We start from the raw sequence: 15,657 nt of genomic DNA on the forward strand, positions 1-15,657 counted from the left end.
TGTACTGCTGGTGGGAATGCTAACTGGTGTAACCATTCTGGAAAACAGTATGGAGGTTCCTCAAAAAATTAAAAATAGAACTACCCTACAACCCAGCAATTGCACTACTAGGTATTTATCCAAAGTAATCAGGTATGCTGTATCGAAGGAGCACTGCACCCCAATGTTTATAGTAGCGCTATTGACAATAGCCAAAGTATGGAAAGAGCCCAAATTTCCATCAACAGATGAATGGATAAAGAAGATGCGGTATATATACACACAGTGGAATATTACTCGGCGGTGAAAAAGAACAAAATCTTGCTATTTGCAATAACACGGATGGAACTAGAGTGTTTTATGCAAAGCAGAATTGTCAGAGAAAGACAAATATCATATGACTTCACTCGTATCTGAAATTTAAGCTACAAAACAGATGAACATAAGGGAAGCAAAAATAATATAAAAACAGGCAGGGAGACAACATAAGAGATTCTTAAATACAGAGAACAAACAGGGTTGCTGGAAGGGTTGTGGGTGGGGGGAAGGGCTAAACAGGCAAGGGGCATTAAAAAGGAGGACACTTGTTGGAATGAACACTGGGTGTTCTATGTAGGGGATGAATCACTGGATTCTATTCCTGAAATCATTATTGTACTATATGCTAACTAACTTGTGTGTAAATTAAAAAAAAAAAATCAATAAAATTACCAGTAATGAACTCCTTAAATGTTAACAAAGATAACGTTTTTTAATGAAAAATAAACTAGTTTGCAAGACAAAAACAAATAAGAAAAATAGCATTGTTTCACATTTCTGTAAATCTTTTTAATTTCTGGCCTAATGGAAGACAGCTAGACGTCGTATTTGCTTCTGCATACAATATCTTGTGTTCTGTTTTGATTGAAGTATATGAAGAAGATCCAGCCTTTCACAGATAATATAGTTAGAAAAAGGAAGCCGTCAAATAACCTTTCTAATAACTGGATATTCTTGTTTGATACTATACCAAAACTCCCTAAGGGTAATTTCTTAAGGATTAGTTACCGTGTGGAATTTGAAACAGTGAAGTTTGGTACTTTGTTATATTAAACCCATTGGTCTTTCTTGCACTTTGAATCTTGTATTCATGTATGCGTTTGTAACACCATGCCTCAGTCATTCGAAAAAATTGCTCTCTCAGTTAAAGTATTGGTAGACTGTGAAGTTCATTGTGGCAGTACAGATTTTCCAAAATTCTGAATCTCACTTCAAGCTTAGATTTTATCATTGGCAACCAACACTGTCAGTTGTTGCTCTTGAAGTGATAGGGTTAGTTGGCTCTTTTTCCAGAAAATGTCTGTCAAATACCCAAATCTTAATAACTATAGTTGTCAGTTATTTTTCAAATAAAAAAAATCATGTACATTTGAAAAGTTCATAGTTTAGTTTACAAGTGCCCAGGTGCTTTTCTCTGAGATTACCACTTCAGTATGTAGTACTTTTTGCATACTTCCTATTTCATCACATGATAGCAGTGTGTACTCACGTCATGATTTAATAAAACGAGTCTTTTTTTACTGCTTTGTCCCAAGCGGGCTTAAGTGAAACAAACTCCCTTCCTCCCTCTGTGTGGCATTTAATACAATGACTACTAGTCATTGGTGCCACTACTCTGACTTGTAATGTGCCAGTAGTTTTCTCCACCACTGCTTTTGCATCCTTAGTGTATATGTCAGTACAGTTGGCAAATAATGAGTTAGTATTGTGAAAATAGTTGGGTGCTCACAGACCCCCTGAGACAGGCTTGGGGGCTTCCAGAGATCTGTTAACCACTGAAATCCTTGAGAACCACCTTACTAAAGGATAGTAAAATGGTCATAGAGCTGGTTGAAGTAGCATAACTCATACAATAATTCAGTTTCTGAATAGTAAGCATTGATTATAATATACAGATGAGTTACTGATTCAAGTTTTAATATTTCAGCTTTTCTGAAGGTACACTTCCTGGCTGGTTTGTAAATAGTTTTGTACAGTAATCAATGTCTGCTAGAAACAGGATTTTGTCTATCTGTATCACTAGATACTGGCCTCACTGTAAATATCTAGCTTAGTTTGTTAAAGGTGGCTTAATTTAGCTAATTTTTTTAGTTACTATTTTTTCTTTTGAATACATAAAATAAAAACAAAAGTTAACCTGACATCAAGGTTAATACTATACCATAAGGTTAAAGGTTTCAACGTATTTCTGTTTAAGTCATCTTAAATGCTTTAGTAGTGGGGACTCTTTTCTGGTTTTTTAAAAAAGGTTTTGGTTTATGTAAATATCCTAGTTTTTTTGGTAGTTAGTGGTAGAGGATATTAAAAATCTTTTAGGGGTGCCTGTGACTCATTTGATTAAGCATCTGACTCGACCTCACCTCAGGTCTTGATCTCAGGGTTGTCATTTTGAGCCCCACATTGAGGCCCGAGCTGGATGTGGACCCTACTTAAAAAAAAAAAATGGAGGAAAAAAAATAAAAATCTTTTAAAGATACAGGTGTGCTTCATGTTTCTGTTTTTGTCAGTTTTCATTTTTAGTGGTTTGCTAAGTTTTCTAAAGTAGTTTGTCTTTGACAGATAACCCGTCAGAGTTCTATTACTTTGGTATTTGGAGACATGGAATTATAAGTATGTAGGAGACACCGTCAATCAGTTTACTCTATTGGTAGTCTAATAAAGTTAAAGGAAACATTTTTTGCAATAAATAATTCTATTAATTACTTTCCTTATTGTAGTAATTATGAGTCATTCAGAGGCACCTCATTAGATTGTGAACGTGAACCTTCTTTATGGGGAGCACCGGGCAAAGCATATTCATTTCTACCTCTTTCTTTTGCAGTGATCTTAATCATAGCACGCAGTATGTACAGGGGCTAGCACTTTGTACCCTCGGCTGCATGGGCTCTTCAGAGATGTGCAGAGATCTTGCAGGAGAGGTAGAGAAACTCCTGAAAACCTCCAATTCTTACTTAAGAAAAAAGGTAACTTTAATGAAGCCAAATGTTTGCGTTTGGATTAGGGAATATTATAGAGATGAGAAGGCAAATTATTTTTGAGAGCTCTGATGATAATCTGTTTCTCTGCAGTCAATGTATTTTAAATGATTATATATGAATCAAGTGTTTATAAATCAAAATCTATTTTTATACTAATTTTGGAGGTGGTGTTTTTAATTGCTAATTACCTCTAGTTGATAAGTGTGAAGACTTTACTTAATTCTCTTAATTCCTCTTTTTTCAAGGAAATGATTTATAAACAAACATGTTACTGGGTATCCTAGAAACCTAATTACTTCCTAATTTACTGGATTCTAAACAGTATTAAAGTGAATAATGAACAGAACTTTAAGAATTTACTTTTATTCTAATAATTAGTGCCTGTGTCTTTGCATTAGTGCCTTTGAATCTCTGGAAGTGCAGTTCCATTGGGACCTAGAGAATTATAGAGAATCATGCTCTAGAACACACTTTCTGAATTGGTGTGTCTAAATGGAATAGTATTGGAAGACAATGATCTCATTCTCTTAACTTGCTTTTATATGTTGATATAAACATTTTATGTTTTTTAAAATTGTGCTTGAACTCTATAACCTTCATAAACAAAGGATGTAAAATTTAGAACTCCCAAGAAGTGAACACTTAATATTGCGTCCATTTTAATGGTGTGAGGCAAGATGTTGCAAGGACCACGCTGTTTTCCAGGATCATACACTGTTAATGATGACTGCAAACCAAAGCCAGTGCTTTCTCTTAAAGAATGTGTGGCTGCTCTTGTTCAGAAAATACATTATTTCATTAAATAAAACATTCCTCTGGACTGGTAAAAATCTTTTTCTCCCAAATATAACTTGGGAAGAATTAGCTGAAATCTTTTCTAGTTAATATATCTAAACTTGTATGGTATTTAACTCCAACAAATAGTAGTTATGGTTACTTTTGGTGGGCAGAATCAAAGTCAGTCTTTGTATATTTCTTTCCAGTGAACAAGCCAAGACCATCTTTTCTTCAGTAGAGACTAGCTAATTATTGTTCAAATGGTTTTCTTGATATCAGCAGAGAGTGAATTGGGGAAGGTATAGATATTATTAATAGTAACAGCAGTGGTATATCTTTCAGTTGCATTGTGTTTTTTTTTTAAAACCTTTTGGTATCTTACTCAGAAGAATGGTTATCACAGATGGAAGTCTCTGCAAAACTTTGTAAAATCCCACATAAGTTATATTTGTCTGATAAGTTCATGTTAACCATGTTCTAGGAAGTTTTTGTCCACTTACTTAGTAATGTATGAACTAAGGAACAGGTGAGCTAGAAGTTCTCATTAATGAAATAGTATAAATTGGAAAGCCCTACTCAGTTAATATATAATACATCTGATATCTGACTTCTTTCTTCTTTCTTGTTTTAGTAGGTGAACTAGTTGATATGGTTTTTTGTTGGTGGTTTGTTTGTTTGTTTGTTTGTTTTTTTGTAAGATTGGTTGCCCTGACTTAATTGAAATAAATCTTTTGTCCTTTTTATTTTTTTTATAGGCAGCACTATGTGCTGTTCATGTCATCAGGAAGGTTCCTGAACTTATGGAGATGTTTTTACCAGCAACAAAAAATTTATTGAATGAAAAGAACCATGGTAATGTGATTTGGATGTACTTGTAAAGTACTGAGGGAAAAGAGGAATGAGAAAAGGCTTCAGGCAGTGGTGGCCTTCTGTTTCAGTGCAGTGGAGTTGTCTTTCTTCTGTGCATAGATACTTTTCCAGGAAGGGCTGATTGATCAGATCTCTTTCTCCTCTCATAACCCGCTTTTATAATTAGAGATTGGTGCCTTCATAGTTAACTTGTTTTTCATTTTTGGTCTACTTTTACTATATTAAAAGTACTATGTTTAGTTATTAATATTTAGCATAATGTACAAAATATCCTAGCCTTGATTTTCATATGTAAAACACCTTGATTTCCTGGCTATAATAGGAGAAAAAGTTACTTTTTTATTGTCTTGTGATAGGAATGTAAGATTTATGAAAATACTTTAGGTTACTTGTAATAGGAATTTATAATAAGTACTTAGATACCTTCATATTAAACGAGAGAGAAATTAAATGGAACATGGGTATTCTTTCCCAGACATTTTATTCTTATTTTGAAGTCAGTGAAACAAGTTCTGAGTAAAGAAAATTCATGTGTCCTACTAAATGCTAAGAGAAAAAATGGTAAGGTATATTTAATTTGGATTAATTAATTAATCCAAAGGATTAATTCAGTCCTGTGCCCAGAAGGCTCAGAATATACTTGTTGAACAAATTAATGGTTAGGGTACTTATTTATTATTAGTGGGAACTGTTGTGAGATCCTTTTTATTGTCTGTGGAACAAGCATGTTCACTTTGTCATCCATAATTACCTGGAGTTGTGATATATTTTATTTGGAAATTTACAGTCTTAATAAGATTTCTGCTTCTAGAATTATCAGAACTCAGCTAACAGCTTATAAAGTATGGAGCAGATGATACCTAGCTTATATTGACTGTGAGCATGTCCTTATGGATATTCCCAGATGGAGAGACACATGTGTTGGTTGTCATTTTTTAGCAATTATCTTGGTAACATAATTGTTTAAAATATTCTGATTTGACTCACTTGGCCAGTATTAAATCAGGCATCTATTAAACACTTCCTTTGTATTCACCTCAATGCTTAGCTTCTTTGGGAGAGTAAAAAATAAAAGTAGCAACTATCCTTTTGGAATTGACCTTCAGAACTCAAAGCCCTGTTCTATGAAGCTGAATATAGAGCCTCATTTTTAGTTTTTGTTTGCTCTTTTATTTCAGGTGTCCTTCACACATCTGTAGTCCTCCTCACAGAAATGTGTGAACGAAGCCCAGACATGCTTGCACATTTCAGAAAGGTAGGCACCATTCTATATGCCTAAGCCTTTCTTGATTGGAAAATGATTTTCGTGAAAAACACATGGTTTTCTCAGTTATGAATTTTCTTTTGAAAGGAAGCTATTGAACTGAATAAAGGACTTGACCAGCCCTGCTGCGTGGTAGGGCTGGGAGCCAGATTTAGGCATATAAGAACTGGCAGTAGTACAGTGTTTTCTCTTTCATAATAGAAGTCTTCTCTCATTGTTGGCAGACATACCAGTCTCTCATGTGCTTTATCTGCTGTTTTCACATTGAAGTCAGGAAATGTAACCTGAGGTCAGATTACAAACAGGAATTGTGTGTGTGTGTAAGTGGCGCCCTGTGTGTGTGTGTGTGTGTGTGTGTGTGTGTGTGTGTGTTAAAGACAGGTAACTTTTTTTTTTTAAGGTGAAAACTACAGAGTGGAATTTGACATTACTTTTATGTAACACAGGGTCACCTTCTATTCATTTTAGGCTGTTGACTGGTGGTGGAAGTCTAGCTTTCTTAAGTTCCTCCCTTCCTTTCTTACAGCATTCTAAAGTGGAAATTTTTGTTTTCTCCACTTTCTTTTAGAAGACAGTAGTAAGGACTTGAAAGCTATACTTTGGGTAGTTACATGCGTTTAATTCCTTTTATAAGGTGTTGATCACTCAATAAATGGGGCCTACTTTGTATTTTAGTTATCATGAGGCTCTAATAGCAGTTCTTTTTTTTTTTTTTTTTTTTTTTTTTGGCCTTTTTTTTTTCCTTAGATGTTCATGTCTTGATTAAATAATTGTAAATAGTATGAGGCCCGTATCTGTCCCTAATGCTTGCTTTGTATGTTTTGTTCCTGTTGTCTGTTTGGAATCCTGCTGTATGTTAGAATGAAAAGGTAAGAATTAACCCTCTTTTAGATGGTGCATGCTGGCATTAGGTCCTTAGTAGCTTTTGTGCATCCATCCACAAATGTGGCTTTTAAAAATACACTAACACTGCAGCTGTGCTTAATACTATGAGTTACTTGTTCTTGCAGTTTTGGCTAACTCCCTAGTCCAGTTTTTGTCTTGTCGTTTAAACTCCCAACTCCAAAATCAGCCTTGGATTTCAGTTGCAGCCTTTCCTGAATTCTAAACCTCCTTCTTTGCCATTTCTTCATCTTCACTTGAGAAACTTTGAACGGTTTCCCAGTGGCTTTGATGATGGCAATTCCAGATCAGTTTGGAGACTTGGCACAAAACACTGCTTCTTTTTGAAGTAGATATTTTAAAGCCATGTGTGGGTAACCTCATACTTTAAAAAGCTCTGTATGTATTTCTGAGCTCTCAGTTCAGACCTAGAGCCTTTATTTCCCCCTTACCTGCACTTAATCTTTTCTGGAAGTTTTGGAATATGAAAAGCATTTTGAGGTAGAGTGGGTGGGCATCGACTGATTTTCATGGCTGCAGCCCTTCCCTTTGTCATCTTATTTTTGTCATCAGTTTTAACAACTTACATTTTCATCTGAAAAATAAAGCTGGGTTCCAAGAATCTGTATGTTGAACACTTAGACACTTGTGCTTTTTGCCCCAAGGCAGTTTTAGGTGGTGTGCTGGTTTTTTGTCAGTGAGCAAAACAATTTCTGAATTTAGTAGCCCAAGGAAATAAGATTTCTCCAAGAAATCAGATTAAACAAATAATTAGGGATATGTGTAGTACAAAAAAGTAGGCCATTGGAAAGTATGCAAGGCGAGCTGCTTTTTGTGCAGAGCTTGGTAACTGGATGATTCCAGCTTAATCACATTTTAAAGCAGTTTATAAATTTATATTATTTTTACCTTTAATATAAATCTGCCTATGGATGACACATTTAATGAGGATTCTGTTTAGAATTTACAGGTCACCATAGTTTAGTTTGTTTTAATCTTGGAGTTGTCCAAGTTAGAATTTTGTTTAAATGACTTAAGGGTCACTTAATTCTGAAGTGTTATGGCCACACTTCTTTAAATTCATGTAGATTATGTTCTCTTACATTTAGAAGTGGGATTTACATGTTGGGAGTGCATACATTGGGCATAGCTTGGCTTTTGTTTTGATCTTGATCTCCTTTTGGAGTTAGGGAATAAGGAGGGAGCAGAGCCAGAACAGTAATTGAGAAAAGTAATTGAGCTGCAACAAAATTGGGGCTGTTCTGATTGCCTCTAAAAGAGATGTGATTCACTTCACTTTGGACACTTGTTTTCTTAATTTTATGTGCTTAGAGTTGTTTATGTAGCTAAATTGAGTTTTTAGTTGGAGCCTGGAAAAATTCCTGTTGTGGCAAATGTTTTGGAATTGGGTTTAATATTAAGTGCTCAATCAACAGAATGAAATGAATGATAATATTTAAAGCATTTTAAAGTTCAGCCTGGCCATAGACTTGCCTCTACTATGTGTTACGACTCTAATGGACAAAGTAAAGGAAGGAAAAGAAAGGAATTCTGACCATAAGGAATGTATATTAATATAATAAGACAAGAAAGCAGGCAACCAATCAGTCTGTATAATTAAATGCTAAAGTAAAATTTTACCAAAAATTGTATCTTGGGAGTTGAGAATAGGGAAAGGAAATTATTCATGGCCTTGGTATCTTCTTGAGGTGAAAATAAATTTTTTCATGTGTCTTTTCCCCTTGGTCAGTGCTGAAGGCGTTTGTATTCCTGTTGTTTGTTGGAAAAGACTATATAACTAGCCTATCCTAAGAGCAGAGAATTTTTTTTCCTCTGTTTAAGATAGTACATTTTAAAACTATAATTTTAATAAGATCACCAGTATTTTTGGTGATCACATTTTATATCCAAATGTTTGAATGGATAAAAACTGAACATGCATGTGTTACCTAGGTATGTCAAGTTCTATAGAAGTAAAAATGTAGTATGCCCCGTAGGCATCTGTTTGACTTTTTTCCCATAGGCTTTCTGATGTACTGTTATTTGTAGTATCTTTGTATATATAACTCTGGAGTAAATAAGTCATTTGTTTTTAATTCACATAAAAATACACATTCCTTCTTGAGTTCTTGGCCTAAATACTCCTAAGTTATATTCATCAAGTGTCAGCAGTATTATACCAGCATATTGTATCAGTAGAATTTTTTTGGATTCAGACCCTTGCACCCTGTTCTTAAGCCAAATCCCCTGCCTGTTCATGAGAAATTCTTTGATGTGCACTGTTTTTTGATGCATCTTTCTTCTCTGCAGCTTGTGCCCCAATTAGTTCGTATTCTAAAGAACCTCATCATGTCGGGATATTCACCAGAACATGATGTTTCTGGTATCAGTGACCCCTTTTTGCAGGTGAGGTTGAAAGAGAATTTTGGAGAAATTAATACTTTTGGAATAGATTGTTTCTTTGCTCTTAAGTTTTTGTCGGTAGAAATTTGGTAATTAATTGATTAAACTAATTACATTAATAAGTGAATAGTGACACAGTTCTGTGCTAAATTAACAGGATAAAATTATAGTTGTAATAGTCAAAATTATGTATTGCATAGAGACTTGACTTGCCAATGTAGTAGATCCCTGCAGGTGGTGGTATCCTTTAGCTGTAAAGTGATGAAGTGTGCCTTGTCTCATTACTTCATTAGGGCATAGAAGCATACATTACTTCTCTAAAGATCATGTTTAAAATTCTTCTGTTTGAATTTTGGCCATTTCTAATGGAATCTAAGACTTCATTTAAGTAATTTGAGTTTCATATCAAGTAAGTTCCTTTGTGTCAGACATTATTTATTGACACTTCTCGTATTTTGCACATTAGGTACGAATTTTGCGGTTATTAAGAATTTTAGGACGAAATGATGATGACTCAAGTGAAGCTATGAATGATATATTAGCACAGGTGAGTAGACTCAATCTGCATTATAATGAATCTTCATTTTAGTAGAGCAGGGAGCTGAGTGATTGATGGTGGTTAGATGAGCAGTATTTATTTATGTTTCCTCATCAGTGGCTGTAATTAGTCACAAAATGCCTCTTGTTACCTCTGGATATTTTTCGGAAGTGTTGTTTTATCACTTATGTACTGACCTCTTGTGACTTTTCAGGTTGCCACAAATACGGAGACTAGTAAAAATGTAGGAAATGCTATTCTTTATGAAACGGTTTTGACTATCATGGATATAAAGTCAGAGAGTGGACTGCGAGTAAGTCTTTTTAAATCTTCCCTCCCCCTCCCCCCCACATGCATTCCAATTAGAATAATTAGACTTCAGTACTTTGGAAATTAATTGCATTTGGAAATTAACTTTAGGAAAGAGATACAGAATATATAATGCTGTGTTTTGGTATCTAAAGTATCACTCCCTCCATTGAAGGTTTTTGGTATAGATTATAATAAAGTTTGGATGAACTTAGGTATAGGTAGATATATAGATGCTGTTGAGTGAAGGAGACATTTTCAAAAAAGTTTTTACTAGGGCTGTGATTTGAGTCGTTTCCATCACTTCGAACGAGACATCATATTTGAGTTAATCAGTTTTTCTTAAATATTTGTGTGTGTTTTTTTTTTTTAAAGAAATAAACACTTAAAAAAAAAACTGAAACAGTACAAAAGGTGTGCAGGGAGGAAAATGTCTGTGGGTAGCTTTCACATTCTTCTAGTGGGGAATGTGGTATCCTTTTGTAACATGTTTTTTTCAGAAATTTTTATATTTAAATTGTGTACATGTGTATTTCTTCTCTTACCCACTTTTTGAAACCTTTTTTTGGTACTTTAGACTTACAGAAAAGTTGCAAAAATTAGTTCTGAGTTCCCATATACCCTTCACTCAGTTTCCCCTAATGTTAACATCATGCATAACTATAGATGATTACTGAAACTAAGAAGTTAATACTGGTACCATACTGTTAGCTAAATTACAGAATTTATTCAAATTTCACCAATTTTTCTACTTCTGTCCTTTTTCTTCAGGATCCAATCCTTGATCCCACATTGCATTTAATTGTCATGTCTCCTTAGTGTCCTCCAATCTGTGGCACTTCCTCCGTCTTTCCTTGTTCTTTCATGACTGACATTTTTGAAGAGTATTGATCAGTTACTTTGTAGAATGCCCCTCAAATTGGCTCTCTCTGATATTTTCTCATAATTAGATTGAGGTTATGCTTTTTTTGGCAAGACCACCACAGAAATGATGTACCCTTCTCAGTATCATATCAGGATGCTATCTACTTGTCTCATTACTGGTGATATTAACCTTGATCATTTGGTTAAAGTGATGTCTGTTGTGTCTCTCCACTGTAAAGTTATTTTTTTCCCTTGTAATTGAAAATACTTTGAAGGAGACACTTTGAGGCTATGCAAATACCTTGTTCTTAGATTTTTTGCCCACCAATTTTAGTATCCATCAGAGAATCTTGTCTGCTGTAGTTATTTAGGATGGTGTTCCAATCATACTTTTCTCTTTTCCTCATTTTTTCCTCATTAAATAATTGGAATTCTCCTGTAAGGAGAGTTCTCCCTCATGAATTTATTCATTCTTTCAATCACTTAATGATAAAAGAATTGGTAGCTCATAGCCTTATGAGAAACAGATTACTAGATAGAGTCCAGTATTTGTATATGGTTCTTTTTGTCTTTAACATTCCAGTATCCAGATAACTTAAAGTAACTTAGGTTAGTTCTCTTCTTCTCCCTACCTTTCGAGCAAAATGTTAACATATATATATATTGCCCTGTACCTTACTCTTTTCACCTAATGTTATCTTGGAGCTAGTCCTTATTCATGTAGATAAACTATATTCATGTATAGAGACCATTCCCATTAAAAAATAATTATGGTGGAATATACATAATATAAAAGTTACCATTTTAACTGTAGTTTAGTGGCATTAAATACATTCACATTGTTTTGCTACCAGCACTACCATTTATCTTCTGAACTCCTTTGTTTTCCCAAACTGAAACTATGTACCCATTAAACAATAACTTTCCATTATTCTCTACCTCCGATGCCAGACAACCATCATTCTACTTAACTGTCTTTGTGAATTTGACTATTGTAGATACCTCATATAAGTGGAATCATAGTATTGTCCTTTTGTAGCTGGCTTATTTCACTTAGTATAATGTCTTCAGGGTTCATCCATGTCGTAGCATGAATGAATTCATTCATGAATGAATCCACTTTTTTTTTCTTTTAAGTTTATTTTATTTATTTTGAAAAAGAGAGAATTCCAGGCAGGCTCCACACTGTTAGTAGGGAGCCTGACACAGGGCTTGAACTCACAAACCATGAGATCATGATCTGAGCTGAAATATGTGCATATGTACAAGTGTGTTTGTCAGGTAATTCTTAGAAGAATTGTTGAGGCAGAAGTAATATTAAAAAAAAAAGAATGTATATATATATATATATATATATATATATATATATATATATAGCCAGATTTTTCACCAGTGAGTCTGTACCAATATTATTCTCCCACTAACAATATAATTTTAAAATATAATCTTTCAGCAATTACTGTTGAAATAGAATATGATTTTAAGAGTTTGCCTTCAGATTTTTGTTTTGTTTTTGTGTTTTGCTAGCAATCTGTAGAAATACCAACTACCACCTTTAAATTGCTTGCACCATCAGAGGCCAGGAGATGATCCTTAAATGATACAAATATTTTGTTTTCTTCCATTTTTAACCAGTGCTGTTTCTCTGTAGGTCCTAGCCATAAACATCCTGGGTCGTTTCTTATTGAACAATGATAAGAATATTAGGTAAGTCAACTGAAAAATATCTTGTACTTTGGTTTTATAAACTCAGTGTTTTCAAGAGTGACTTTGCTCAAAATTGCACATGGATTGAATGACTTATCTAGAACTTCAACTCAGGATTTTTATTTTTAGCCTGATCTTAAGACTACTGTTTTGTAAAGAATATGAGGATTTACCTCATGACTAAATTTACTTTTGTTTACACTGTTAGCATTAGAAGTCAGCAGACTTTCTGTGAAGGAGCAGATGGTCAATATTTTAGGCTCTGTGGGCCTTAGAGTCTCTGTGGCAGCTACTCAACTCTGCCTCTTGGTATGAAAGCACACAGACTATGTAAATGATGAGTGTGGCTATATTCCATTAAAAATTCATTTATAAAACCACACAGCAGAAGGCTAGAGTCTTGTAGGTAGAGGCTGTGATTTGCTGACCTCTACTCCAAATTAAGAAGAAAAATAACATTTTGTGTAGCAAACCTGGAATGTGTGAACTCTAGCTAATTTTTTTAGGTAGATCAATTTATTGGTATTTTATTTTGTTATATTCCTTTGTGTAGTGTATCCTGCTTGCCCTTTTTCCTGTTTTAATCAGGAAAAAAAAATTTCTTATGTTGAGCATTTAAAAATATGTAAATAACACCTGAATTATCTCCTCCTTCCAAAAGAATTTTTATTTATTTATTTTTCAAGTGTTCATTTATTTATTTTGAAAGAGAGAGAGAGATCACAAGCAGGGGCAGGGGCAGACAGAGAGGAGAGAGAATCCCAAGCAGGCTCCCTGCTGTCAGCACGGAGCCCAGTGGTAGGGCTCTGTCCCACAAACTATGAAATCATGACCTGAGCCGAAATGAAGAGTTGGATGCTTAACCAACTGAGCCACCCAGGCACCCCCCCCAAAAGAATTTTCAAATACTTGAATAGTCTTTTTTAAAAAGTTTATTTATTTATTTATTTATTTATTTATTTATTTATTTATTTATTTAGTGTGCGCACACAAGTTGGGGAGGGGCAGAGAGAAGGAGAGACAGAATCCCAAGCAGGCTCCGCAACATTAGCACAGCACCTAATGTGGAGCTCAAACCTACAAACTGTGAGGTCATGACTTGAGCCAACACCAAGAGTCGGACGCTTAACCGACTGCGCCACCCAGGCACCCCTCAGATACTTAAACCTTAAAAGTGAAGGCTTTATAGGGGCAGTTTTGGTACCAGTATCAAAAGCAAGAAAATATAAATGGTAAATTGAAATAATATCCTCTTGCATTTTGGGTCTAAGGAAAGGCATAATATATGCTTATTTTGTTGTACTATTTGGAAGAATTAAAAGAATGGAATTAGTCACTTTTAGAAGTTTAAATGGACTTGACCATGAATGCAAGTCTGAATTTTCCTGGTTACCACTACTTAAGATTATAGTGTCTTTTACACCTTTAAAATAATACCATTATACTCACTAACTCTGTCTTGTCTTTTAAATATTTAAAAATATTTAGTCATTAGATGTCTTCTTTGTCATTATTTTAGAGAAGAACTATCCCGACTTTTACATTTTAATTTGTCTTCTGCAACTTTGTTTCATACAGATACGTAGCTTTGACATCTTTGTTGAAGACTGTGCAGACAGATCATAATGCAGTACAGAGGCACAGAAGCACAATTGTGGACTGTTTAAAAGATTTGGATGTCTCAATAAAACGGTAATTGATTGTTGATGGTTCTCTGCCCCAGCCCCCACTTGATAACTTTGTAATGGTTTTGAGAGTGAGAATGTTGACATTTGCTTATTTACTCCTTATTTGCACAGATGAACTCCCTGCTGAGTAAATCCTTTTTAAGAAAGGATTGGTAGGGAGAAGGTTAGGTCAGTGAAGGAGGCCAATAAGGAATACTAATGTGCACACTGAAGTTGTCCTTGGTTCTTTGATAAATAAACAGGTACAGGTAAGCTGGACGAAAGTCTGCTTAACAGAGGTACTGCGCTCTGTGTGCTGGAGGATGAAAATACGGAGTGATCCATCGGCTAAGTGATTTATCACAATGCTGAAACTCATATTGCTGACAGCACACATTTTCTCACAGTACTTCTGCCCCAAGATACTAGAGGCAGCTGTGTTTTTTTAGAACAGCACATCTAGGAATGACTGTTAGGCAGCAGATAGCACTTTGCAAAGGCATCAATTCTTTTCCTCGACAGACTGACTCTACTGATTATCCTATTGTAAGAAGTGAAGATGTTTGTAACATCTAATTTTAGTTGGCCTCAGTGAACTTTTGGTTGTATGTTCAAAATCAGAATAAATGAGATTTGAAATGATCTCTGAAACCATTCATTTAACAAATATCTATTCATACTGAGTTCCTTTATTTGCAGAGAGCATATGCTAAGTACATGGGCAATCTAAAGATACAACCTAAACTCAGCAACAATAACTCACCTAGTGCTTTGCACAGGATTTTTTTTAATTAAAAAAATTAAAAAATTTTTAAAAAATTTTAATTAAAATTAAAAAAAAGTTTTTTTTACATTTATTCGTTTTTGAGAGACATAGAGACACAGAGTACAAGCGGGGGAGGGGCAGAGAAAGGGGGAGCTGTCAGCATAGAGCCCGATGCAGGGCTGTAACTCACAAACCGTGAAATCATGACCTGAGCCAAAGTCGGACGCTTAACCGACTGAGCGAGCCACCCAGGCACCCCTAAAAAAAAAAATTTTTTTTTAAAGATTTTGTTTTTAAGTAATCTCTTCATCCAATGTAGAAGCCTGAATGCCTCATTTAAAATCCTGACTATGTTCTTATTAAACTTGATGGTAGTTATTTAAACTTTCTCTGCCTCAGTTGTCCCATATGTAAAATGCAAATACAAGAGCACCCACTACAAAGGTTATGCAGGACTAATTGGATTATTATATGTAAAGGACTTAAGCACCATCTAAGAATTAACTATTAGTGGATTTCTGTAAAGATTGAACGTTGTTTATAGATTAGCCAAGATAAAAGTATTTTATACTTATTAAATTGGTATTTTAAAAGTCAAATTATATACTGTGTTT

General features: G+C 34.5%; 1 protein-coding gene and 1 non-coding gene across 2 annotated transcripts in view; both read left to right on the forward strand.

Moving 5' to 3' along the window:
* The window catches only part of AP1G1 (adaptor related protein complex 1 subunit gamma 1), a 78,841-nt gene that overhangs the window by 39,003 nt on the left and 24,181 nt on the right, over positions 1–15,657 (forward strand). Inside the window, exons 4-11 of the mRNA XM_019455369.2 lie at positions 2,840–2,981; positions 4,529–4,625; positions 5,822–5,898; positions 9,100–9,195; positions 9,659–9,739; positions 9,945–10,043; positions 12,555–12,610; positions 14,189–14,302. Of these exons, the coding sequence (XP_019310914.1) occupies positions 2,840–2,981; positions 4,529–4,625; positions 5,822–5,898; positions 9,100–9,195; positions 9,659–9,739; positions 9,945–10,043; positions 12,555–12,610; positions 14,189–14,302 (762 nt within the window). The remainder of the gene's footprint in view (positions 1–2,839; positions 2,982–4,528; positions 4,626–5,821; positions 5,899–9,099; positions 9,196–9,658; positions 9,740–9,944; positions 10,044–12,554; positions 12,611–14,188; positions 14,303–15,657) is intronic.
* LOC128778227 (small nucleolar RNA SNORD71) lies at positions 14,588–14,673 on the forward strand. Its single transcript, XR_008423641.1, has one exon. It is a non-coding gene; the product is annotated as a small nucleolar RNA SNORD71 (small nucleolar RNA).

Source organism: Panthera pardus, unplaced genomic scaffold, assembly GCF_024362965.1.
Source record: "Panthera pardus isolate Hobbes unplaced genomic scaffold, ASM2436296v1 HiC_scaffold_19, whole genome shotgun sequence".
Taxonomy (NCBI): Eukaryota; Metazoa; Chordata; class Mammalia; order Carnivora; family Felidae; genus Panthera; species Panthera pardus.